General features: G+C 35.2%; 6 protein-coding genes across 10 annotated transcripts in view; 3 read left to right on the plus strand and 3 right to left on the minus strand.

Moving 5' to 3' along the window:
• The first annotated feature begins 10 nt into the window (after nt 1-10).
• Nucleotides 11-2,102, plus strand: LOC115235377 (prostaglandin E synthase 2). Its single transcript, XM_029807134.1, has 4 exons — nt 11-331; nt 997-1,071; nt 1,286-1,567; nt 1,650-2,102. The coding sequence occupies exons 1-4, from the start codon at nt 41-43 to the stop codon at nt 2,010-2,012; spliced, it is 1,011 nt and encodes a 336-aa protein (XP_029662994.1). The 5' UTR covers nt 11-40; the 3' UTR covers nt 2,013-2,102.
• A 36-nt stretch (nt 2,103-2,138) lies between these two features.
• On the minus strand, nt 2,139-4,193 carry LOC115235376. The gene is made up of 9 exons (XM_029807133.1): nt 3,834-4,193; nt 3,609-3,764; nt 3,395-3,525; nt 3,195-3,327; nt 3,007-3,129; nt 2,858-2,941; nt 2,632-2,784; nt 2,359-2,487; nt 2,139-2,279 (listed from the first exon to the last, which is right to left on the minus strand). The coding sequence occupies exons 1-9, from the start codon at nt 3,973-3,975 to the stop codon at nt 2,170-2,172; spliced, it is 1,161 nt and encodes a 386-aa protein (XP_029662993.1). The 5' UTR covers nt 3,976-4,193; the 3' UTR covers nt 2,139-2,169.
• A 45-nt stretch (nt 4,194-4,238) lies between these two features.
• On the minus strand, nt 4,239-9,882 carry LOC115235370 (intraflagellar transport protein 122 homolog). Its single transcript, XM_029807116.1, has 16 exons — nt 9,356-9,882; nt 9,014-9,123; nt 8,807-8,927; nt 8,514-8,724; nt 8,337-8,410; nt 7,975-8,251; nt 7,744-7,905; nt 7,332-7,629; nt 6,883-7,253; nt 6,422-6,814; nt 5,868-6,282; nt 5,565-5,791; nt 5,054-5,441; nt 4,768-4,937; nt 4,529-4,690; nt 4,239-4,446 (listed from the first exon to the last, which is right to left on the minus strand). Exons 1-16 carry the CDS (start codon nt 9,406-9,408, stop codon nt 4,360-4,362), a joined length of 3,519 nt encoding a protein of 1,172 aa, XP_029662976.1. The 5' UTR covers nt 9,409-9,882; the 3' UTR covers nt 4,239-4,359.
• A 144-nt stretch (nt 9,883-10,026) lies between these two features.
• On the plus strand, nt 10,027-12,808 carry LOC115235375 (cleavage stimulation factor subunit 2). 2 transcript variants are annotated; one of them, XM_029807131.1, is made up of 8 exons: nt 10,027-10,237; nt 10,323-10,401; nt 10,781-11,349; nt 11,480-11,648; nt 11,719-11,745; nt 11,822-11,919; nt 12,062-12,255; nt 12,593-12,808. In XM_029807131.1, the coding sequence occupies exons 1-8, from the start codon at nt 10,177-10,179 to the stop codon at nt 12,710-12,712; spliced, it is 1,317 nt and encodes a 438-aa protein (XP_029662991.1). In that variant the 5' UTR covers nt 10,027-10,176; the 3' UTR covers nt 12,713-12,808. The 2 variants fall into 2 exon arrangements, with proteins under 2 accessions (XP_029662991.1, XP_029662992.1); XM_029807132.1 differs by lacking the exon at nt 11,719-11,745 and having other exon boundaries at nt 10,028-10,237.
• LOC115235369 (RING finger protein 17-like) overlaps nt 12,706-26,733 on the minus strand; it is a 147,449-nt gene continuing 133,421 nt past the window's right edge. For all 4 annotated transcript variants that reach the window (XM_029807112.1, XM_029807114.1, XM_029807113.1 and 1 more), the window contains 18 exons: nt 19,717-19,941; nt 19,253-19,380; nt 18,921-19,066; nt 18,540-18,662; nt 18,314-18,475; nt 17,413-18,245; nt 17,091-17,317; nt 16,354-16,978; nt 15,840-15,988; nt 15,399-15,763; nt 15,064-15,233; nt 14,867-14,986; nt 14,638-14,748; nt 13,918-14,475; nt 13,738-13,831; nt 13,477-13,630; nt 13,230-13,389; nt 12,706-13,165 (listed from right to left, as the gene is read on the minus strand). In XM_029807112.1, the coding sequence (XP_029662972.1) occupies nt 13,043-13,165; nt 13,230-13,389; nt 13,477-13,630; nt 13,738-13,831; nt 13,918-14,475; nt 14,638-14,748; nt 14,867-14,986; nt 15,064-15,233; nt 15,399-15,763; nt 15,840-15,988; nt 16,354-16,978; nt 17,091-17,317; nt 17,413-18,245; nt 18,314-18,475; nt 18,540-18,662; nt 18,921-19,066; nt 19,253-19,380; nt 19,717-19,941 (4,473 nt within the window). In that variant the 3' untranslated portion in view covers nt 12,706-13,042. The remainder of the gene's footprint in view (nt 13,166-13,229; nt 13,390-13,476; nt 13,631-13,737; nt 13,832-13,917; nt 14,476-14,637; nt 14,749-14,866; nt 14,987-15,063; nt 15,234-15,398; nt 15,764-15,839; nt 15,989-16,353; nt 16,979-17,090; nt 17,318-17,412; nt 18,246-18,313; nt 18,476-18,539; nt 18,663-18,920; nt 19,067-19,252; nt 19,381-19,716; nt 19,942-26,733) is intronic.
• The window catches only part of LOC115235378, a 58,345-nt gene continuing 53,048 nt past the window's right edge, over nt 21,437-26,733 (plus strand). The window contains exon 1 of the mRNA XM_029807137.1: nt 21,437-22,111. Coding sequence (XP_029662997.1) covers nt 22,051-22,111 — 61 coding nt within the window. The 5' untranslated portion in view covers nt 21,437-22,050. The remainder of the gene's footprint in view (nt 22,112-26,733) is intronic.

Below are 26,733 nucleotides of genomic sequence, written 5' to 3' on the forward strand. Positions count from 1 at the left end.
CAAATGTCAGGTCAGGGCCAGGCTAATACATAATTTAAAAATGGCTGCTGTACACAAATTTACCCGGCTTATACCAAGGGCGAAGTTTTTCAATAATAATGGCTATTATGCAAACGAGAATCTACGGTCGTTTTGCACGATGGTACAACAACCGCAAAAAACGCAAAGTTTAGTGAAAATTAGTTTAATTGGTGCGGTTACCGGTGTTGCTCTAGGTGCAGGTTATGCCTATCACAAAATCAACAAAATTCGACAAAATCTCGCTCTAGAAGGAACGCAGGCGGAAATTACGCTGTTGAAATATAAACCATCTGTCACGCCGTCCAGAAAAGTATTTCAATGATTATGTCGTGAGAAATTTTACCGCATTTGCAGCATTTAATAGCTGTTTATATTGCACATCAGGTGAGATTGATATATAACATTAATTTTTATTTTAGGTCAGAGTTTTCCTAGATTACTATGGGATATCCTATGATGTTGTGGAAGTAGATCCGGTACTCCGTAAAGAGATTGGATGGTCCTCTTACAAAAAAGTTCCAATCCTCTTGACTAAAGTAGGAGAAGGCTATCAACCTCTCAACGACAGTTCCATGATAATATCTCTCCTTGCATCCTATTTACATGACAAGTCTTATAAGGTTGAGGAGTTGACTAACTATTATCCAAGTATAGCAATGCATGACGAACATGGCAAATTTAAATATGAGATCATAAATAAATATTTTCTCATGTTTAACAAAAATCTTCCAAAGGACAGATCAATGAATGATATAACGTATGTAAACTCTAATATGAACGATATAAAACGCTTAATCACGTTTTTATGCTTGTTATTTACTTCAATTTCTTCAATTTTAGCGAAGAACGTAATTGGAATTACGCTGTTGAAATATAAACCATCTGTCACGCCGTCCAGAAAAGTATTTCAATGATTATGTCGTGAGAAATTTTACCGCATTTGCAGCATTTAATAGCTGTATCTTTCTATTCTAGGTTATATTTCCAGTGGACTCTACGGATTTAAATGTCACGTTATTTCAGTATCAAACATGCCCGTTTTGTTGTAAAGTAAGTAAAAAACGAATTCACAAAAAAAATTTTATGTGCTATGTTACATGTGCAAAGCAGATTATTTTGACTCTACATTTATCGAAGCACTTGATTCATTACAGATATCATTTCATATCACTCTGTAGCATTGAATAAAAAAATTATATTGAAATATATCTTATTATATTGCACATCAGGTGAGATTGATATATAACATTAATTTTTATTTTAGGTCAGAGTTTTCCTAGATTACTATGGGATATCCTATGATGTTGTGGAAGTAGATCCGGTACTCCGTAAAGAGATTGGATGGTCCTCTTACAAAAAAGTTCCAATCCTCTTGACTAAAGTAGGAGAAGGCTATCAACCTCTCAACGACAGTTCCATGATAATATCTCTCCTTGCATCCTATTTACATGACAAGTCTTATAAGGTTGAGGAGTTGACTACTCTTTCGCCAAATGTATATAGAACGATTGATGAATCTTATAGAACTTTCAATTGGTTTTCAAAAGTGAGTGAATCTACAGAATAAAAATATGCACATACAATGTAAACGCGATGACTTAAATAAAATAAAAAATTGTTCTATCCAGGTCGGCAAATGGGAGGAATATTTTCCATTATGGGAGCGAATGTTAATAGTGAATGTAGGTGCAATGGCAATGTGGTTGATAGGGAAAAGACTCAAGAAGAGACACCGTTTAAAAGACGACGTTCGACAATCGTTGTATGACGAGGCGAATTACTGGTTGCGTGCTATCCGCGCACGTAACACCCCGTTTATGGGTGGCAGCAGGCCCGATCTATCCGATCTTGCAGTATATGGTATCTTAAAAAGTATCGAAGGCTGCGACGCTTTTCAAGATCTACTGGCTCACACGAAAATCAGCGTTTGGTACAATGCTATGAAAGAACAAGTTGATACACATTCTGGTAGTGCAAATTTAAGTAGATAATATATACATCGATCATTATGTCTCTGTATGTATAGAGTTATTTATTTACATTATAAATAATATTTAATAAATAAATAACTAATTTAATTACGCTTATTATCTTCTCTATCAGAATTCATCACATATATATGTATATATATCTCGCATAACGGTATCCTTAAACTGAACAAGGTAGCTGACGAAACATAAGCTTGAAGCCTTTGTTCTGGGCTTCTTGCATTTCGTCACCATTTGTAATGACATAAAGTACAAACGGTTTTAAATCCGCTGTATAAAAATTCAGAAATGTTTAGTATTTTTATAATATATAATGTATAGTATATATGTGAACTGTACCATTACTTACATGTTTTAGTTATAAATCCATTTCCGCAAAACCTGTCTGTGTTAGCAGGAACGCCATTTTCACGTGGGTCGGGTATAATCACAAAATCATTCGTGCAGCTCGCACCAGATTCTGCTACCAAATCAGTACCTATTAAAGCAATCATAAAAATTAAACGCCGTGGCAAAGTATTTTTCAATCGCCTGTTACAAAGAATATATTAAAGATATATCCAATGATACATAACTCGTTAAATAAAAAATTCTCGAGATTTCTTTGACCTGTACGGTTTACCTATTATATCTGAATCGAACGATCCCGTGTCTCCAGAAACGGAGAAAGAAAATCTGTTCATTTGAGACCACTCGATACTGCAATATCCCAGAGCCATTCTGACGCACACGCCGTAATGGTGATTTACCATTTGTCGCGTTCCAATTTGAGGAGCTACAACCATTTATTTTATTTAAACTGTTCATTCACAGATTTACGCCACGACGTTTGTTCGATTGACGCGTACCTCGGGCATTTTCTGTTGTACCATAATTAAAACTCATTACGGTGTCGGAGACAGTCTTGTAATATTGTAAACATCCGTTAGGAGCTGAAATCAAGATGCGAAACAATTGTACTAATTTCTCGAAATATATAATGAAGGTATTTACGTACCTTTACACACAGAATCGCATGCTATTTGCTGAATTCTTATATTCCAGCGTCGATCAAACGCGTAACCCGCATTAGTGTCGACAGATATACTGATCGGCGTCGCTCCGTTGAAATCGACGTATACTGAAACAGAATTTAATTAATTCTCCGTTTTGCTCTATTTGAATTTTTATTAATCAATGGATTACCATGCTGATTAGTGTTTTCCCCGCATATTCTGGGTACCGTTGACGAACCACCAGATACCAGAAATACGTCGTAATCGCAATATCCAGTTGCGTTGGGTTGTGCCCAAGTTGCCTCCAAGAAATCCAACCGCAACTGCAAATAGAAGATACTGCTATATAATAAAGACACTTGAAAAATCAATGCATAATGTGCGCATTACCTGACAGATGTTAGAATTACAACGTTGTACCGTGATCGTACATCGTTCTCCTCCTTGATAGGTGATTGGATACCTTGGATTTACAAAGTATGTGTTGTTCATGTTAGTGGTAGAGCCGCAAGATTTTTGAACTGCGACATATAAGTTGCATTACTTGTAATTATTTATTAAGAAAGTATATTTATTATTTTCTCTTTTTTTTTCTGCTACTCACACACACAGCAAGTTCCTAATCCGTTAGCGCATGGTCCTGAGGGATTACCTCCGTAATTAATGCATTCCCGTCTTGTAAAACACGTGCCGTTGAGTTGATCGGTGCTCGATAAGCATTGAGTATTGGCAAAACGCACGACACTGAATAGCGGAAAAACTAAGGAACAAAGATACCGTATTGTTTAAAATAGCTCCAACCAACTCGTTACTCAATTAAATGACTTACATTTTCCCTGATGATTAGAATGGGCGTTGAATGATTGAATTTCCAAAGCTGCATTATTCCTTAAGGATTGATCCAAATTAATAATTTCACTACTTGTAACAGGCATGAGAGCAAAGCAGCTGACTAATAGTATACTAATCATGTCTGGAGATGCAACTGGCTTTAAGAATTACATATTCTGGCTCTAAGAAGATACCAGTAACGGCAACGATGTATGATCAAGCAATCATAGCAATTAGCAAGTGACTGAAACCTCAAGTTTACTGTACATTCAACTGTACCATGTGTATGAGATAATTCTGCCTCATACATTTGTATAATACAATGATAATGTGGTATAAAACGTGCAAGAAATCAACATATAATATAAATTTTTATAAATAAAAAATAATTTATATATACGTATTGTTGTTTCACAATAATGCTGTATAATCATAATAGGTTTAAATAGATACAAAACATTTTTAACAATCTGATATAAGTATATTACGCAACCTACAATAAATTTCTGATATCACTTTTTATTTCAACCTATAGTCACATTCGGCGTCCGACAAAACGGACAGTGTCCGTGTCGTAATAATGCTAATTCATAGTCATCTGAATGAAACAACTGAAACATATAATAATTATATAAAATAAAATTCTATCAAAATTTTCGTAATTAAATAGAATTCTTTTTTCAATAAACTTACCTTTAAACAGCATTTACACAAGCTAATCTGGAGATCGGGTAAAAGATTTCTGAAATATCTAGTCTTAAAAGGCTTAGGCCATTTAATAATTATTACAGTGGACGGATCCATACTCTTCAATATTCCCCTTCCCACGATTATCGTAGAATTATTGAATTTTTCCTGTGGAAATCATGTAATTTTTTTATAAAATAATCATTTCACACATAAACATATACATTTAAATATATTTATTATACCTCGTATCTCATTAAACGCACAGTGAAAAGATCAGCCTCATTGGAAGTTACAGTAAATTGATCGCAATCTGTGAGATCATCAGAGGATGGTAATGGTTCTTCTATCAACTTCTCTGCTTCTTCATCCGTGATGTCATCCTCCAATTCAAATTCAACTAATGGCAGGATTTCTGTAAAAATGATACTAGTTTAAACAGATTTATACCATTACACGAGAATTCTAGAAGAAACGTAATAAATCTAGAAATCTGTAAATTTTACAGATTGTAATTTGATTATTACCTACCAAACATGACGAAAGAATATTGAAATTTCAGTCCGCATTGCGTACAGTTACTACCAGAGTTATTATTCGTCGGTAATAATGGATTGAATGTAGAGCATTTATAACATAGAGGTAGTAACTCTTCTGGATCACGATACGGATAAGATCTAGCAGCTAGAGTCGATGTTTCTACTTGTGCCAAGAAATTCGCAGGAATTTTCATAGTGCGTAACTGATCTAACAATTGCATGACCAGCTTATTGGCACCTAATATTCGCGCTTGTTTTACAAGACTGTACATTATCGTTACTTTTGAGACACCTTCTAGACGCATATTTTGTGTTTTCATGAGCAGATACCTCGAAATATTGAATAATGCTTCTGGCATCAGAGACGTAAAAGGTTCTTCCTAGAATATATTAACTTATAAGATTTTTTATAAAGAGAGAAAATGCTCTGAAGATATCGTGTATAAAATACATTAATATATACATAATAATACGTTACATTGTAATGTATTACCAAATCATACCAGATATTTATATACTTCGTGATATGCGTAATAAATATCCGCCTTATCAGAGTATTTAAGGAACATCAGTTTTATCTCTTCTGCACTCTTTGACAGATTCAAACTCAACTGCGATAAGAGCCAATAAAAGTAAGAAGCATCGCGAAATCTTCTTTCTGTTATAGCATTATTAGCCAGCATTGTAAGTACGACTATGGATTCTTCAGGTTGTCCCGCCATTTGGAATGCTGGTAACAGATAACAAATATCAAGTATCTCAACGTTGTATATACGTCTGTTGTACACGTGATACGATGACAATACCTTCTTGAGCCTCGGAAAATCGTCCAGTCTCCGCCAACCATCGTGCATACGGTCCATATATTCGTGATTTTAATTTTGGATTCCTTTCCGCGAGTTCGAAAGCTTCAGGCCACGCCTGCGCGTCTACGAGTACATCGGCAACGTCAGGATCATCCCCGAGTCTACTAAAAATTTCCGCTGCGCCATGTGAAGCACCCAGCTGTTTGAGTTTTTTGGCGATCATAGACAAGTTGTCTCTGTCCGCCTTATCCAATTGCCTGCCCACTTTGATCAGCATATCAATCCAACCGTACTCGGCAATAATACTGATGGCACGATCGATGTCTCCCGCAGAAAGGAACATCTCGGCCGCGGCGCGCGGTTCGCCTAAACTTTTCGCCCATTCTGCTCGTCGTCGCAACAGTACTGTACGATCCTGAAAATTGAATAAACTGTTAAACCAATTTCGTAAATATTACTCATTTTATCATGTCTCATTTATTATTTCGTTATTTTTGTCTTTACTTTTATATTGTATACCAAACTTGAGCTCGAAATATTTATTATAAACGAACCTGTGTGTTACCGGAGACTATAAATTCCTGAGCAATATCGAACATCCGCAAATCGGAATACATATCCAGAGCGTATTGTTGTAAACCAGCTTTTTGATAGAGCTTCGCCGCATCGCGAAGTCTACCCATGGCGGCCGCGGCGGTAGCCATGCAGGCTTCTCGTCCCCATTCACCCGATTTTAATTTCTCTTCGACTTCGGATACGATCTCTATGTATCGTAACTTTCTCACTCGCGCGAACGCCGAGTATGCGATATTTAATTCCAAATTATCCAGACACGCCGTTCCCAAAGCAAGCCAATCCGATTCGGCTACGCCTAAACATGCTATGTCATAAGCGTGATTGTACAATCCGATGTCCAGATATTGATACATGAATAATGACAAAGGCACCTGCAAATATTTAATTATATAATATTGGTATGTTTTATTATCTCGAATAATTCTGTGAGACGGCTTACTTCTAACGTAATGATGGATGAACCGTTCAGGCAATACAGTTTTGAGCCGTTATGGCCTACAACAAAACCGGAGAATTTTTGTCTGTACTCGGAAAAGTTGGCGACTTTTATCGCGAGATAGTTGTTGCCCGCAAAGCACATAATATCCTCGAAAGCGATGTTGTACGCTACGCTGTTGACATTTTGGAATTCCTGCAATTTCTCGCCAGTACATAGATCGAATATGGACAAGCTACCGGCTTCGCTGACCACCGCCATCTTTTCCTTCAAGGAACTTATGTCCAGACATCTCACGGCATCCTCAATTTTCGTAACGTGCGCGGGAAACGGATTGTCGAGATATATTTTTATCACATGTCCACTCTTTAAACCTAATACCAAATTTGTTCGTTTTAACTGCTAGCTTATATTATAACAAGAAAAAATAATAAATTTCTCAAAACTTATACCTGCTATTAAACACTCTTGTCCAGCGGGGCCACCCGCAACTTTGATATAAGTAATGAATCCATCGAGTATCCATTCTCGCTCTATTATCCCGTTGAACGAGAGACTTTGTAGACGCTTTTCCAAGCATAAGATTAAATGATTTGATGTAACAACTAACAAATTGCAGTTTAATATCTGATTAAGCTTGTCTCGTATTCTATAATGCATTCCTTCACTGTTACCGGACGGTTCGTAAATGATTACACGCTCGGGCAATTGCACAGCTAGTCTATTTCGATACACTGCAATTCGGCATATCTAAAATTGATGTTACATACTTTAATGATGCAATAATATATTACACTATTAAGTTATTTAAACATTTTAAATATCGATATTACTTTGAAAAAAGATTGCCAACATCATACTCACCAGATCTTTACATTTAATTCGAACCTTTTGATTCGTGATTAAATGCTGTATTATCACATCAGTCATGTTTTCTCTGTACGCATATCTGTCCCCATAGAGACCGTGCACAATATTCCAAGTTAGTTGTAAATACGTTATCGTTCCGTCTTGAGAACCAAGCACCTATAAAGAATCGTTAAATAATAAATCATAAAAAAAATGATATCATAAACACAATGTACTACAACTTACAATGTGCGAACCAGTTGGATGAACGGCACAGCTCCACACCCATGACGAAAAAATACCACCTACGTTAACTAATTGTATCCCATCATGCGTCATTAAAAGACACTGCTTATTGCTACCACAAACGAGAAGATATTGTCCTTCTGGGAAATGAATGACTTTCAAAGGTATAAAATTGAGTGATCTCTCTCTTTTGACAACTTCTCCTCCAATGTTGTAGAATGAGATGACTCCATTCCATTCAGCAATGCAAAGAACATCCATAGCATGCGCATCATCCCTAAAAGAATTAATATAATTATATAAAGAAATGTCCTTGTTTCCTGTTATAAATAATAACTGTATCTTAAATATATTGCACATACTGTATTGGATTCCATGATAAACTCCAGATTGGTACTCCAGGTTGCCGTTCAATGCGTGTTTTTTCCTCACCATTCTAAAAAATGGGAGTAACTATTGTATATTAATTCAGAATAAAAAAGACATGCGAAAAATATATAAGATTAATTATTTAAAATTATTTCAAAGGAATAACATACTTTATTTCTTATGGATACATATCCAGTTGCAAGACCAAGAGCAAAATATTGTCCATCTCTTGTCCATGCACAGCAATTCACTCTTCCCCCAGACTTATGTTTCTGCACAGCTTTCTGTTCCGCAGACCAAAAAGCAATGTCTGAGAGTGAACAGCTGAGGAGCTGATGCGAGATAGGATTAAAATGCATTGACTGTACAGCTTCATTATGTCTAAATAAAATAGAAGTATGTAATATATTAAAGATCTTTCACATTCATTATACAGATATATCTATATGTATAAATAACTTACGAATATTTTAATATTCCTTCTAGCTTGGAAGTCCAGATGATGACACTTTTGTCTGCACTTCCTGATGCAAATTTTTTACCATCTCTTGCATAACATACACAATATACCGTATCTTTGTGACCTATAAAATATTATAAAAAAATAAAATTATATAAAAAAAAAACATTTTATCAACCATTTAAGTTCTTTATGGATGTATAGTTATACCTTTTAACGGTTGAATCAAAGCACCATCATTGGTCTCATATACAAGTACCTGATGGCCAGATGCAACAACTAATTGTGTGCCACTCGGATTAAAACAAAGGTCATATATACTGAAATAATATCATTTTATAATGTTAATAAATAAAATTATAGTGTGAAAGATAACAAAAAATAAAGACTCAATATTAAAGGGTATTACAATAATATAGTTTATTTTAACACAAACAGCTTTATTAAGTTTTCACAAGATAATCTATAAAATATAAGATCAGAGAATGCAATATATATTTAGAAAGATTAATTTATAACTGCTGAGAGGGAAAAAATTTATCCAAGTTTTACCATTGATCTGACTTTTCTTGCACCTTGTCGACCCATGTTGGATGTGCTCTCATTGTGTCACATTTAGTAATGATTGTTTGATATTATTAAATTAATGTGCAACAATGTTATCTCGCATGACATACGAGGATCTGTTTAGCATTCATACGGTTACCACGGAAACGACATATCAATGGTACGAGAAATTCCTTCCCAAGGAATACAATCGTAATGATTACATCCATGACAAGCGTTTCCAGGAAATATATTAAACATCATTTATGCCATAAAACATTAGATTCCATTGATAAATTTGAACAATTTTGTACTAATGTAGCTTATTATCAAAAAGTTTATTCAAAAACTTTTCTGTCCAAGTATTGCAAAATTTTTTATTCGTAAGATTATTAGATGGAGACAGTTTCATATTCAAGTTGATTCGGCCTGCATATCAACTATCAACATTAGATAAAGATTCTTAAATTACAGAGAGCGATGTATCGGCTAAGTCTTATCTTCCCATCAATCATAGAAGGGTGCATTCAAAAATCTTACACTTACTTGGGATAGAATAGTTTCTAATTGACCAATCAGGAAAAAGAAATCTTTGTCCCTTTTATTCTGATTGGTCAATTAAACGCTACTTTACGAATAGGATTTCCAAACGCACCTTTATAAAAGCGTAAAGCTAGGTTGCAGGCGTAGTGCAACGTACACGTACACCGTACACTTGCATTGCACATCATTACCAAAAGTGAATTTGACAGTAGAGATTCTGTACATTGTTGAAATTATATTTTCGAGTGTTTTTGTGTAGTCCGGAGAAAAACAAAAGCGCGAAGATGAGTAATTCAACTATTTCGGATCAATCGCTAATGGACAAGTCAATGAGAAGTGTTTTCGGTGAGTAATTTAATATACGAGTTGCTATTTTTTAAATGAGGTTAGCGTTGTTATGATGTACACAATGTTTCTGATTGTTTTGTAGTCGGGAATATCCCGTACGAGGCTACAGAGGAAAATCTGAAGGACATCTTCAGCGAAGTTGGACCAGTGCTATCCTTCAAGTGAATATTTTATATTTTCTGTTACTCTGTTAATTGCATTTAACAAACTTAAATGTCATTATTTTTGAATTTTTCTACACATGTTTTCAATACTTGAAAACATTATAGAATAATGCAATGCTCTAACAATATCTTAAATATTAAATATTAAATTATCAAAATATATACTATATAAGTCTATATATAAATAGAATTCCTTGGAAATGAGTGAATATGTTGAATATAATTTTCTGACATTAATCATTTGTTTCTTTCTTTCTATCATCAAAAGAATACACTTGATTTTTGAGCTTGTCATGTAATTATTCTAATTTTTATAGTTGCAAAGAAAATATTGAATACTTGCGTATATATGCAATTTTTCAATTGTTGTAAATAGATTAGTTTTCGACCGCGAGACAGGTAAGCCTAAAGGATATGGCTTCTGTGAATATAAAGATCAGGAAACAGCCTTAAGCGCTATGAGAAACTTGAATGGATATGAGATTGGTGGAAGAACATTGCGGGTGGATAATGCTTGTACAGAGAAAAGTCGGATGGAGATGCAGAGTCTTCTGCAAGGGCAGAATACTGAGAATCCATATGGGGAGGCTGTTCAATCGGACAAGGCGCCAGAAGCTATAAGTAAAGCTGTAGCATCTCTACCGCCAGAACAAATGTTCGAGTTGATGAAGCAAATGAAACTTTGCGTGCAAAATAATCCGAATGAGGCGCGTCAAATGCTTCTGCAAAATCCTCAATTGGCATACGCTCTGCTTCAAGCACAGGTAGTCATGAGGATAGTGGATCCACATACAGCAGTCAGCATGTTGCATAAGGCTAATCCTATCCCTGGTGTATTAACACCATCGGAAAAACCAATCCAACAAGTCCAACCACGAATTGAGGAACCGTGGGCTCCGCCGCGGCCTCCACCAGCTGTTAATGCTCCAGCGCCAATTTTCGCAGGTAAGACAAAAATATACTTCAATGTTCATTTAATATTATGTGTACATCAGTGTTCGATTATTACTGAAGAATTGTATTATATTCACCATGTTGGAAAAATTTCTATTTAAAGCTTAATCAAAATACATAGGTCAAGACGTAGATCTTCGATTGGATAGACCAATAGATCCACGTTTAGCTAGGATGGATCAAGATTTAAGAGGGCCTCCTCAAGCGCAGCCCACTCCAGTTAGCGCACCACCGGTAATACCGGTTGCCGCTGATCCGAGAGGGCCCAATACATTTAATATTACAGACAAGTAAGTTCATTTTGATTGTTGGAAGATCGGTTATAGATTGTGTAATTGAAAGAGCTGCTCTTTTTTACAGCACTCTTCCTGTGGAGGGAGTCGAGAGGTTTCATATATATATCTTAAATAGGTTTGATCACTGTGTTGTATTCTCTCTTGTATTAAATTTATATTATTTTCAGCTTTTGTCGTGATCCGAGGGCTGACAGATTCGGCAGAGATCCAAGAGATCCTAGAGATCCGAGGATGCCCATTGATCCTAGGATTACTAAAGCTAATCGTAAATATCTTGAATTTTTTTTTTTCTTTTATTAAGTGCATTTGATACAAATAACATTTTTTCGTTATTTATAAAAATTCTTTTTATAAGAATTATACATTTAAATGGAACTTTTAAATCTCATATAACTTTCACTCCTCAGCGACTCCTGTCGCTCCACCGGTTGTTCCGAGACCAGTTGCTGCACCAACCGTGCCAATACCAAGCCCTGTAACGGGCAACACGACTATCTCCACCACTGCGCTTTCACAGTCGGCAAGTTCTGCAACATCAAGACTTATGGCTGGAATGTCTCCAGCCGGAAATATTCCCAGTGGCGCGTCCGACCAAGAAAAGGTATGTTGTAATAAGATAACTTTTACTTACAAAATGGTTGCAATATTTTGTAAAGCTTTCAACATTTTTATTTGAAATCTTATACTTCATACTTCCAAAAATAGAATATATAGCACACAGAATATCCTTATTTGTATAACAATTAACGTCTCAAAAATAAAAAACAAAAACAATCGCACGAATATATGAAGAATTATAATGAATTCGCAACATCATTGCACACTAATGTACATTGTTTTATGAAATTCGCTATTAAATTCACAATTTAATTATATTGATAAAAAAATATTTCAAATATATATTCTAAATAAAATGTAAATCATTGCTTTTTTTGCAGGCGGCTTTGATAATGCAAGTATTGCAATTATCAGATGAGCAAATTTCGATGCTTCCACCTGAACAGAGACAAAGTATTCTGGTGCTAAAGGAACAAATTGCAAAGAGTACTCAGCGTTAACATAGTTTGTAAGTTGTATGTAAGCCTCTAAATATTTTCAAAGTTAATATAACCTTAAAGTATGTGATGTACAATCAATACATTCTTACAAAACACAATATCCGCTTCTCTTATTGTCTCTATGAGGTATCAAACTTATTGTCTACCAGTGATCAAACTTATATCTATATCTATATTTATATGTAGAAAAGGCGAAACGACTACAAATTCCTGAGTGATCTTTTTGCTAAATCATGTACATGCGAATTAATTACACAATGTACATGATTTAAGTAAAACTTAAACAATGTCAATCATAAATTTACAGTCATAAACAGTTAACACTGCTTCTCAGTCTTCTTCAGGGTTCTTAAATTGATATAAACCTTCTTTTATCAAGTGAGCATAAAAGAGTTCTTTACATGTCTTGTCCTTGTATATTTCTGCCACTATGCTATTCCCATCATTAATTTCCTACAATGATAATTAATTTAAGTATTTTCATGCAATTTTAAAGATATTAATTTTAAAGACTTGCCTTAACTCGAGCCACAACTGTTTGATTATATATTTCATCCAACTTTGATGCTAATAAAGTAATATCGCTAGAGACAAAGTTTAGCCCCCAAAATGTACATTTAATAGTCATAGCGGGCAATTCTAGCCATTCCTCCTTTGGTATATGTAAATCATGGTTTCTGGAACACATATTTTTGCAAATTATTATAAATGACTCTTGTATTGCATAAATCAAATAACATGAATCAGCAGTATTAATATCTTACATTGAGAGTAAATCCAATATTTTGTATTCGTGATTACCGTAATCAATATAGTACAGTGAGATTTGTATGTATTGGGTATCTGGAATTTTTTTACTATTTGTAATAACGCATCTATACCACATCTCATCAGAAAACTTCGTTATGCATGGAGTATCTAAGAAAGATTATAATACGAGTATTACCGATAATTTTTATATACTTATTATATAAATCATATATAGCTATTTATTTTACGACAGACTACTAAGAGAGATTACTTACTTTTTTCAAAAGACTCGATTAATGGTTGATGATAAGCATTGGTTTGCAAGTCTGACATTATGGCTTTGTATTGCAAATAATAATCATGAAACAGCTAAAAGATGAATATAAATTAGGTTATTGCTTCATGCAGATATTTCTTTATGCATGTATTTAATAACTGATGTAAATTTTACCTACATTGGAAAACATGGTGTCGTTGTTTTCAGCCAATTGTGCGAAAGAGGTAATAGGATCTTTATTGCAACATAATATTAATTCAATATACTTTGTCTCTTGTGGAATTGTCAACTGTTTATATACATCGAAAGAATCTGTTTCTTCTTCCGATTCTGGTTGCGGCGTTGAACAGGCGTTCAACTGCTTGTCCAAGGTGATTGCGTCCATCCAGGATATATTTTCAAAATCGGTTTGTTTAATAGATATATTAGATTCTAGTTTCAAAGACTCTATTTCTGCAGAATTACCGCTTATCACATTCTCATTGAATGTAATATCCTGCATATATATTTCTGATAAAGATTCTTTTGAAACATTAGTTGTGCATTGTTCGTCATAATCATTTATCGTTTCCTCAATAATAACGTCTCTGCTGGTAGAATCCGATTTTAAATCTTCGCTTTCATAATTTTCCAATTCATTCCACTCTTTATGTTCGATTTTAATATTCATATCCATGTGATTTGCAAGATACACTAGTAGATCACATTTCCATGGCCGCAATAATGTTATTGATACCTGCAAATAAAAATAAAACGTTATTGCACTTTTAAAGTAGATCACAATAAGATAAATGAAGAATATCGAAAACTTCTGACAATATAAAGATGTAGACTTTATATTTATAACAATCGCTTTCTATCTCTCTCTTTTTCTCTCTGACATATAGACGTAACTTACGATTAAATCTGTAGGTTGTCGCTGTAAAATAGATATTTCGCATTCTTGATCAACGAGAAGTGCATGTATCCGATCTAAATCGTGCAACATCCATTTGCCATTTGGACATGCCTATATTTGTATAAAGGAAATTTAGGAAGATTATTATAAACCAATAAGTGTGAGTTAAGAAAATTATAATAAATTAATATTATTAAAAATATTCAATTCTGAAATAAAGTTACATTACCGTTTTTAGTCCACTAATGATACATTTTGTGGATTGGATAGGAATATGACCTAATCTAATATAGTCCGTTACATGCACTATTTCACATTCTTCTACATTGCCATAATCGACAAATTCCACCTAGATATAAAATATATGTTTTAAATAATATTATAAATACAATAGTCATTAGTATAATAGATTATTATTATTCTTACCAGCACTGTATTCCCTAAATTTTTAGAAATTCGGCCTCTATACCATTTTTTATTATGATGATATTGGGCAATACATAATTCTCCTTCCTTCCATACTTTCTCCTTTTTTATTTTAATGTTCTTATAATAAGTTTGCAATTCGGACTCTATATAGTAAAGTAAATCGGCATCTAATAACAAAACATATGAGAGAAGTATATGAGTAAATAAATAATATTGTTGTATTGTAATAATATAAATAATATATAAATATGGATATAAATCGATGATTATAAGCTTAAAAAGAAGAGAAGAATTCTATATTGATTATTAATTATATAAGAAAAATAATGTACTATTCTTTTTAGGATGAAAATATACGATGCATTTATTGTCCACATATGTCGGTATAGCATGGAATACTTCTTCCGTTATTTCGACCGGTGGTAACCAATCAGAAATCTTTATTGCACACTGGCGATTCGTCGAGTCGCAAATCTGATATTTGGAGCTTAAATTGGTTAATGCATCAATACTAGAATTTTGGCACGATGAATCACTCTCATGTGAGATGGTTTCGTCTATTTCTTTGAAATCAGTGTTAAACTTTTTATTAAACCACTTTACTTCTTCTTCTTCTTCGGTCAACACAAATTGATGATCACCCTCTAACTGCCGTTTAAATTCTGCAGCGAGAATTGAATCCGATTTTGCAAAATAACTGTTGAGAATTATGATTTAAAATACTGTGTATGAGAAGTAAATTATTTAATATATAAATTAATTTATTTAAATACTTTTTAATGGGTAAAGCGACACCCTTTTCCACCAACATTCTGTTGATAGAATTAATTTCTATTTTAGTTGGCGCCAATGGTCCTGGTATTTTGGCTTGTCTTATCCAAAGTTCGACAGGTATCACATCATTGTAAACTTCTTCCTGAACCTTAAACAAGATATAAATAATTCACATTTTTATTTATTTATATTTTCGATCAACTTTGCTGAACTCAGTTTACAATTAATATCGTTTCTGATACTTGAAAAATAGATCTTTAAATATTTCGTATAACTTTTATCGTACTAGAGTTAGAATCGATTTGATCGGATTATTGATAAATTTATCAATAAAACTAATAATGTCGGCAGGAATATGTAATTATTATTAAACACATGTTATCGATACAAGCCGGATTCAAGTTTGTTTACACTAGCATTAAATAGGATTTTCTAACGGATTGTAATCACAATCCATTGAAAACGTACCAGATAACAACAAATGCTCTCTTAAAAAAAGATAAAAAGACTCACCGGCTTAGTGATGTAATATTTGCAAAATGCGTTTTCCCGTATAATATCAGATAGTGTCGTACATGACAACGACGGCCACATAGATGATCCACCGCACGGCAAAATACCGGCCAGCTTCACTTTGAAGCAATACGTTGGCTCTTTTGCGAATTTCAAATGCAGAATCTGTATATCCTTCATCATCACCGTTTCCTCGATGCCCATGTCGTAGAAATAAACCAATACCTCCGTCAAGGATTTTATCTTTAAGATTTTTGCACGGAAGTAAGATTTATCCTTCGCGGAATATACGGCACATAGAGCATCTTCGCTCCAATTATTTCGCAATTCGGAATGATAGGTATCGTAGAATTTTTGCATTGCCGATATCATTTTCGCGTTTGACTCCTCGTGCTCCGTTTGCGCGACGTAAATGCAATCCGGTGTGATCACCCGTTGTATATATACCTCCACTTTAAAAAGATCTTTTATAGTCTCATTTTGCTCGACAGGTTTCTTCTCGTTTTCTGTTTCGTCATACGAATCGTACAAGTCCTTCATGGAATTATCGAGTTTCTCCGATAGTAAAAGACCACGCTTATTAGTTGGCGATGGTAGACCCTTAGGCAATTTATTCTTAAATTTGCTATATTAAAAGAAAGAAAAATAATAATAATCTTGATAAGTCGAGCATGTCGTTGTGAATATGAAGTCTTTTTCCGCCGATAGTTTTATATATGATATACAAGTACACTCACTTCTTCATTTGAAACTCGTTAACGACGCCTGCAATTTTTAATTGTCGACTAACATCGACATTATTGATGCAAATACAAGCAACATAATGTCCGTCCTCTATCTTTTTTCGATGAGTTATTGTTACGCAATTTATTCGTTTAAAGAGACTCTTTAACTTTATGAAACACTCTGATTTCCACTTTCCATCAGATTCCGGCATTATATACATTAACGATATCCTTATGGCCTGAATCAAACGAAAAAAATAATAAAAATTATTGTGTGTGTCATTCTATAAATAATAACATATAAATAACATAAAAAAGAAAGGGACCAATTTACTTGTGCATTAAATATAGTATACTCATGCGGAATCGCTCGTAATACATCGTGGTTTGAAATTAGAGTGAATCCCCAATCCACACAATATACTCTGACTTCATATTCGTTAAGAACTTCAGTGATTTCGCCGCGTTCCCAAACACAGTTTTCCAATTGCACAGCGCAAGGTAAACCTTCTCGAGGTGCATCGATCATTTTTGTTGAGTTATCTTCGTCGTTATAATATTCCTGTAACTCTTTTGATAGTTTTAAAAAACTATTATGTCGTCCAATCTTCTTGACGTAAATCTTATCCGGCGATTCAATCAAACTAATATAAACTTGTACTGGTGTCCTATTTAACAGAAGTTCTTCTTTATTATATACATATACATGAGTGATTTCCGATGCTTGTGTTATATTTTTACAACTGTCCAAACGTGCGTAATCCGTAATTTTCATAGTATTACACATTGATTGCGGACCCATATTATTATCCTTCGAGATAAAACAGAGATCCACATACAGCATGTCAGGGGTAGACTTAATGATAGATATCGAGCAATCAGCTCTATTTGTCAACTTCATAAAATCGTTTGTGCTCGCGTTCGTCCAGTGGAGATTCTTGGGTATTAAACCATGTAAACAGCATCGAATCGCCTGTGGTGGCAATTCTAGCAAATGCTCAGGGATGTTTCGTATTCTCGAAGTCGGTATATTGCGTTCTTCGTAACCGTAATCTAAGTAAAATATATTGTACAATGTCTCGCCGCCATCGGTCGTGTTCACCACGTTCACGCGTCCTCGGAACCATTTTCCATCGAATTTTCTCTGTTTAACGATACACGTATTATCTGCAAACGACAAACTATTCATGTAGATTGAGTAAGGTCACGAGCGGTTGTTCTTCATACTCTCATACCTAGTTCGAGCTTAATTGGCGGCTCTACATTTTGTTTGTCTTCTCCGTATTTCCTTAAATCTTTTTCCAGTTGTCCAAACGCGGATTTCGAGGCCACTTTCCGGACGAAGAACAATGACGGATTAACAACGTACGTCACCTCTACCTTACATTCGGGAATACCTTGAGAAAAAAAGAAAAAAATCGATTTTAGATCGAAGATTAAACATTGGAAAAATTAACTTACTTTCTTGTTTCGAATCTTTCTTCTTTTCGACTGCTGCTTCTATATCTTCTGATTTGATGGATATTGTCGATGTACTGTCTGATTTCTTTGATAATGACATCAATGGCAGTTCTTCATAGATGTCTGTAATTTATAATGAAATAGTATTTCATAATTGTTTTCGAGTCGAAATTTTATTAAAATAATTAAAAAATAGTAAGAAATTTAGAAAATATATTTACTAAAAAAAGTTATATATAGATGAAATGAAGATTATAGTTATATAGAATATTATCTTTATTTGTAAGACAAACGAATGATAATGAAGATCTAGAGAGTGGATTTTTATAAAAGATACACACACATTCGAATCGCGATATACAATAAGATTGAAGCTCTTACTTGTACACGATTTCTTCTTTAGGGGCGACACTATGTAATTATTCGGTAATTCATCAGTTTGCACGAGACTGTAGAACGACATTGGCGGCACTAGGATTGAACAATGATTTTCTATAGCTGCGATGATCGAATTATCGAAGGTAAACCTGTTTAAAGAGATACATTGTTGCACCAGCGAACAGAATTATCATTCAATAACTACTAACATTCCGTACGTTCATATATACGATAAAAATAACATGCTTCGCAGAAAAAAGTTACGCTCTAGATATTAGGTGAATTTCACAATTTCTTTTTAATTATTTGTTTGGAGTTCGCTGTCGATTACTCACGATGCCTTATAGTTTTGGCCTATGTCTTTATACATCAAGTGACAAGGCAAGTCCGCCAGTTCTTCCAAGATATTTATTGCATTTTGTATGTCGACCTTGTGAAAGCTCTGTCTCGCGTAAGAAGCCATCTAAACAAGACAATCATCATATTCGATTTAAGCTACAAAGATGTTTAATAGTAAATTAGACAAAGTAAAGTATATTAGATAACATGAGATTGAATTTCATTGACGTCACTGAACCTGCCTGACTTTTTTTTTTATATTTATCCAATTATTTTTTTATTATAAACATCTACTACATTTTATCTAATTATCAATAGTCGTAGGAAGCAAATATAAAATCTGGTATCCATAAAGCAGGTACAATGCTAACATAAACGTATTACGTACAATTTCATTGAAGCAGATAGCAGGCGAGTATGTTTTTCTATAAGCATTCTTTATTTCCGAAAAAAATCGTACCTGCAACGTCATCCTCAATCTTTTCTCCTGCGCTTGAAGCTGCATATCGATGTCTTCTAAATTCGTCTTCAGAGAATCACGCTGTCGATACAGCTGATTTATCAATTTTGCTTCCATGTTTTGAAGAACGCCGTGTAGATACGCGAAATGTTGAGTGATTTCCGTCTCTATAATTTCACTGTTTTCCAGTTCGTATATCTTGGATGTTAAGGCTGATTTTATCTTCTGAAATGTAAAATAATACCATTGATGTGTTAATACTATAATCCCATTACATTGCAATCTATCTGAAATAAATAAACCAAAATGTTTGTATACAATATTTTATGACCATTTATATTAAGGTCTACTTGGTAAATTTTACAGCCAACGAAAAGAAGTATAAATTTCTGACAAAATAAAGAGATAAATTAAAAAAAAAATGTAACAGATTTTACTTATTAAATATATACAGCAATGCAGCTTTTCGGGAAGCATATAAGAGAAAAAAAGATCAGATGCGCGGAAATATTCATTGATAACATATGCATTCCATTCGTGCATAGATAGTTTGATATATGGAAAAATATTATTACGAAGGTGCGTCTCCCGGAATGGAGCTCGCACTCGCGAGTTTTCTCGGCGGTTTCCTATTTTTCTCGCGAGTTTCATTCAAATTCGCGGAAGCCTCGTGTTGCCTCAGCAAACTCTTAGATCGCTCCACTACTTTGCTCTCGGAATGAATCGGCGGAATCAACAAAGTGCACAACATTACGCACTATCGCGCGTCGGTTTAAAGAAAAATTTATTTTTTTTTCGTCGCAATTACTCGATTATTTTTCCAACAATAAATCGACGAATTTTTCGTGCAACTGCATCTATCTTTGCACACATATATCTATTTCAATACGAAATTGACCGAAGCGTCTTACTTTCAAGTTCTTTCATCAATTTGCAATGGATTTTCTCTCCTTAAGTATAATAAACTTCCGTAGATTTGAGGCGTATCGATTCAATCAACGACGTCGATGTTCGTATCAACACATTAATTAACAAAAGCAATAAAAATACACAATCAACTACAATCTTCTTCTTTCAATATGCAATCTGCAACAATAATATATGCGCTTCGAGAAGTGTCATCGTGCGCTTTCGAATTGCAGCGGAAAGAGAACATGTGAAAATATGTCGTTGATTGAACGAAAGTGTAGCTCAATCCAATGGCAATTGAGATGAATGACTGCAGACAAAGAGGGACGGCTCGTTCGAAATGCGGAGAGAAAGCGCGAACCTTTGTTCTAGATGCGCGACACAATCAATTCATTCGTAGCGAGCCGCACCATCAGGGACGAATATACATATGGAAATCGTTAAAAAGTTTAAGTCAAGGCGTGGCGCATAATATAATTTTGTTCAGAAACATTTGACATTTTTTTTCAAGTCATATATATGTATTGTGTAGAATAAGAATTCTTTTTTTAAAGCTCGATTTTATATATATATATATGTTTACGAAAATAATTCGCTGCAAACAATAACTATTTGTTTTGCACAACAATGCTTGCGAATATAATTTTATCAGAGATTAATCGTTAATTCATTGAGGAGAAAAGTTATGCATATTTTTTGATGTGAGAAAAATACTGAATTTTAAGCCAATTTTCTTTCTCACATTGTAATACTTTTTTTTGTGGAATAAAAAAGAAATTATATCGTAAACACATTTTTATAGCTTGCTAATAAAACGCAATTCGTAAAAATTGGTATGCGTGAAGCTCCTCATTTCTGATTCATACGATTTATCTCGCGCGACACGCAAGATTCTCTGTTAGCCGAGACGCATTTATTGAACGAGGACGATTTTGTAACAACAAGCCAAAAAAGACTTAGCGTTCAGCTTGCGCGAGGACATTGTTGTTATTGCGGCCGATAGAAGGTCGACTCGCGAGTTGCTTCGAGAAGGATCCCTCCGCGAAGGGAAAGACACTGGGCTCCTCTCTCATCGGAGCGGAGATTGTGGAACGGCAGAGAACCGTACGCTGTTGTATGCGAGGCTAATGCTATCTGGCTTCACGAGCTACCTTTCCTCAGTCTTTCACGTCCTGAGCGACCGGTCGCACAGTCGAGACGATAAACACACGTTCCGTTCGCTGACGCGAGTATACACTCGCGTGCCTTTTTCTTCCGTTTGTCGCGAAGAGAGTTGACTCGACGCGAAGGATACACACAATTCGACGATGCATCCGCGATCATAGCTCTTGCTAGTGTCAACACGGAGGCGCGGGTCGTAAGGGTGGTGCGTGGACCTGCCGAGGAAAGAGGGTAGAAGAAGCGGAGGGGGAGAGGCATAATAATATGAAGCTCCTCTGCGTGGCGATTATCATCGCAAGTGTAGCGTTTCTCTTGGCTATCGTTGGTGAGTCGACAAAAATCTCATTAATCTTTTTTCAAACTTTACGGGACTTTATTTTTCTTTCATTCATCTATTTTTTTTTTTTTTAATGGCTCGCACAATTGCATTTTTTTCTTTTTTTTTTTAAGCGTAAATTATTGCAATGTCGAGTGAATGGAGAGCGCACGCGATGTCGAAGACGTTCGCGAAGGCCACACACACACAATCGCACATGGTCTCTTTTTAATTAAACTGTTGACCGATTCACACAGACTATTCGCGGATGCGTTTTCGTCGGATGAACTTAATTTGCCCTTGCGTTCTCGAGCAAACCGCACCGATATCCGTTCGTTTAACCGCCTCTTTCCAGACTACCCTTTGACTGTTTGCACAGCATAATTAACGTTGCGCCGCGAAGACATAAAGGGAGTTCTCTCTCCACGGTTGATTTATCAGGTTAAACAAGATCGCGCCAATTCTCCGCAAAGGCGGAGCTCGAATTGCAGATCGCGACGATGTGTCCAGAATGATCTTTCCATTTATCTTTAATATATTTTATTTCATCTTTCAAACTGTAACTGCTTATCTTATAATTAATCATGAAAAGTTAGACACACATATACAGGAGTCAAAAAATTTCTTAGTGTATGTCAAAAAATATTATTTTTATAATATCTAATATAAATTTCGTTTATTGTTAAAATCAATTTTTTTCTATTGAAAATCTCACACTTTAGACGATCTATATATAATTTAAGACAAAATTCTATTTTACAATAAAAATATTTGAAGAATCAGAAAGAGAAAGAAAAAATAAATATATAATTCATATAGAATTTATATCAAAATATATATAAATATTTATATCAAATATATATAAAGTGGAATTTTCAGCTATAAAATCTATCGTGAATTATAAATTGTCTAATCTGTTTTGCAATTCGATCACTTTAAATATCGACGAAAATAAAAAAAATCATCTTTCATATAAATTCAAAACTGAAAAGGATTTTTTTTAGTTATCGAGATATGCAACTTTTAGAAATTCTATTTGCTATTGATATGCCATTTTTGTTTGCATATTTGTTAGATATAAATGTGCATTATTAAAAATCGTCAAAGCGTCAAAATGGCGATCGCCGCGTATTAAGTTTTAAAAGATATCCGATTGATAATCGATGATAAAAATGGAAGATTCAATCAATCAAAAATTCGAGAGCATCATCGATCACGATCTCTTCGCCACTTTTATTTCCGTCATTTGCGATGGAAATGTCCATAGATATCGCGATTCCCTCTCTTTCTCCTTTGCTCAAATCCAATCTCATCTATTTATTTATCTATGTGTTTTCCTCATCTTCCCCTTGATATCCCAGTATAATGGACAATAAAATGTTTCGTGTGCTAAAAAGCAATAATCGTACTCGTACGCGCGTATCGCAAAAAATTGGCGCAGAAGGCAATGCGTGGTTTTACGCTCTCTTTCTCTTTATCTCCTTTTTTTCTCTCTCTCTCTCTCTTTCTCTCTCTACCTCTTTATTTTTATCATCCCTTGGGCACGACATCGATCGAACGACCGACAGCAAAAGGAAAAAGGGGAAAAGTCGTGCGACTAAGACCAGAACACATCGAGGAAGGAGAAGAGGAAGAAAAATGAAAGTAACACGGCGGCCTTTTTCTGAAAACAAACCCCCATCCATCGGACATCGTCTCAATTACCGCTCAAACATCCGTCTTTCCAAAGATGAATTCGAAGAATTCTCTTCCTCTGTTTTGCGCTCATTGCGTACGACAAAACCCTGATAACGAAATCCCGATAAAAAAAATAGTCGGATGAAATGGAAAAATTAATAGTGATACAACTGCCATCAGGCCTTTATATATTATCGGAGTACTTGATGATTGGATGAAATATTATTCGCGAGATTCCTCAATCAAGTCTAACAAGAAAAATGAATGTCACTATAATTAAATTTATCGAAAATGAAGTCATTTATTATGTATTTATCTTGTTGTTGCCATTGAAAAATATGACATCCAGACACGCATATCTTAGTGTGTGAGACGGAATCCCGTGTACAACAGCTTTCCTGTGGGAGAAAAAAAAAAGTGAGATTCGTCCCGTAATCGATTCGAAAGGCGTACTACCTCAAGCTGTTTACTCACCGGCGATCTAGATAAAGAAATCCTATCCCCGTTCAAGGATCTCTCAACCTCGTTCCCTTTAAGGATGATTAAGTAGATTCACCTCCGTGCGTTCGTGAACGACATGAGAAGATATCGAAGGGATAATAATTAATCAAGCCACGCATGGAAGATTCTTGACGAAGGATTTTCAATTGTGGCCAAGTCAACTTTCTTTTTGCTACTATCTACTTTTATAAATCTCTCAGGATGATTGCATTCTCTGTCTCCATCGCGTAACTGCACGCACAATTCGCGTTCTCGTGTGTTAAAACACGTGGGTCGCTATAAACTACAACGAGTCGCTATAAACTTCTGAGCCTTTCCGATCGAATAAAAATTCGCACGCTCTAAATCACTATATACCCTGTATACCGTAAAGCGTGTACGCGTTAAAAGCGTACGTAATACGACTAAACTTTTTACGAGTGTATGGTACAGAGAGATAGAGAAAGAGATATTTGTTCGCATACGAACACATTCGCCGGCTTTAGAATATATCTATCAAGAAACGTCCCATTTATCTGATTCGCGTCGCTTTGTTTGTCTAGCTGATAACGAACCGCGCGAATGCGAACGGGATTAACTCCTCGCGGAAATAATCGTCGGGACGGAAGAAAACTCGGCTTCGAGAAGGAAGCGGACCCCGTCATTACCCGATTCGCATAATTTCCTTTGCACCCTTTGCGATAATAATGTCTACGATTGTATGAAATAGTACAGAGTTGATCCAATATTTTAGTTAGAAAAATTTTGCGAATTCTCATCAATAATAACCATTGCGGGGCAATAATAATTTTTCTTATTTATCAATATTGCATGTTTTAACATCTGTTAAGATTTTGTATTGATTTCATAGTTTATTAAGATTTCAGGATGTATGTGTATTCGTATTCTCACGTCACGTGCGATAAAGTTATAAAATCCGTACGTCTTTATATCTTGGCTGTTTATTATACATCTGTCAGTATAATAATCGCGTTGCTTCACACGATGTATCGTGCGAGCTTCGCATAGTGCAAAACGTAATGTCTTCCGCTGCGCGAAACGTTCGTCGACGATAATGAATAGGTAGTATTGTATCGCGCAAGAATAATATATTGCTCCGCGAATGCGGCTCACATATTGCATACATATATAAATTGTTAACCCGCGAAACAATCATCGCACTTATCGAACTTTGACGAATAATAGTACATTTTAGAAAAATTCTCTGAAATTTTTTGACAGATACAATTGTTTTGCACAACAAAATCAACGCAGATTCCATTTTGTAGAAAATCAAAGTTCGGCGAAATATTTTTTAAATACACAACATTAAATCTCACGACAGAGATAAGCCTGAAGTAAAAAAGAATGATAACTATTGCGAGACAATAAAAATTTTAATAAGCAAATAATACGGATTGTTGTGTTGATATGCTACTCCATCGCCACGGTATCACGATCATCGATTTCATTTCGACATTGCAACGGCGACAATAACGCGTAGACGCATACAATCTAATTCCCGGCTCTTGTATTCAACACACGCGAGTGCAACATACGCGCATGTAAAGGCAGGCACGTGTATTAATGATGACGACGACGACGACGGGGCTTGCGCCACGCTCTTGGTCGCGAGATCGAGCATAACAATAAAGCCGTGGGGAAATTTGAAGTCGTGAGCCGAGTTATGAATTAAGTTCCTCGGTTTCCCCCTTCCCGTCCCGCGCGTTTTACAGTGTGCAAGTGGGAAGGAAAAAAAAACGGCCGTCGCGAACTCGCGAGTTTTCTATTCGAGTCCACGTGTGAATGCGGGAAACCCCAATTGGTGTTTTTCACGGCGCCGCAAATCGAGATGTACGATCGAAAACGATTCGGAACGAGTATAAAGTTACTCACGTAGAAAAATTCTTCGTTAAATCGTCCTTTTATATATAGGTATGTTCCTTTAAAAAAAAATGGAAGATTTTTACTTATCTTTTTTTTTTAAACTGCGCTAATTGAAGCCCTCGACTGAAATGGAACAGTCCTCGTATATAAAACGCGTAGCGAAGCAACGTGGAATGAGAACGGGGGGAAAGATTATCGTTCTTTGATTCTCTTCCCCGGCATATTACTTTTCCCCGCGCGCAAATTTCGTTATAGTAATACGTAACGCGGTATTAACGGGGCAAAAAGAATGCGCTCCAATTATTTCTCCCAGGATCTCCGTCCGTCCGTTCGCGCGCGCACGCTGCAGAGAGAAATTTATTTCCATTACAGTCCTATATACTGTGTGTGCGCAAATACATATTTCATCTTTTCATCTATCGCGGCGAGCGGGCCAGCTTTGAAATATATGTGTGTCCGTGCGCGCGAGCGCGCGCACTCGTGTATATGTATGCGTGTAACGATCGATGATATCGTTGCAAATATTATTTTATGGGCGTCGACCAGAGGCGAGCGCGCGCGCGCGCGCACACAGTAGCGAACAAGAG

Source organism: Formica exsecta, unplaced genomic scaffold (assembly GCF_003651465.1).
Source record: "Formica exsecta isolate Colony F162 unplaced genomic scaffold, ASM365146v1 scaffold218, whole genome shotgun sequence".
Taxonomy (NCBI): Eukaryota; Metazoa; Arthropoda; class Insecta; order Hymenoptera; family Formicidae; genus Formica; species Formica exsecta.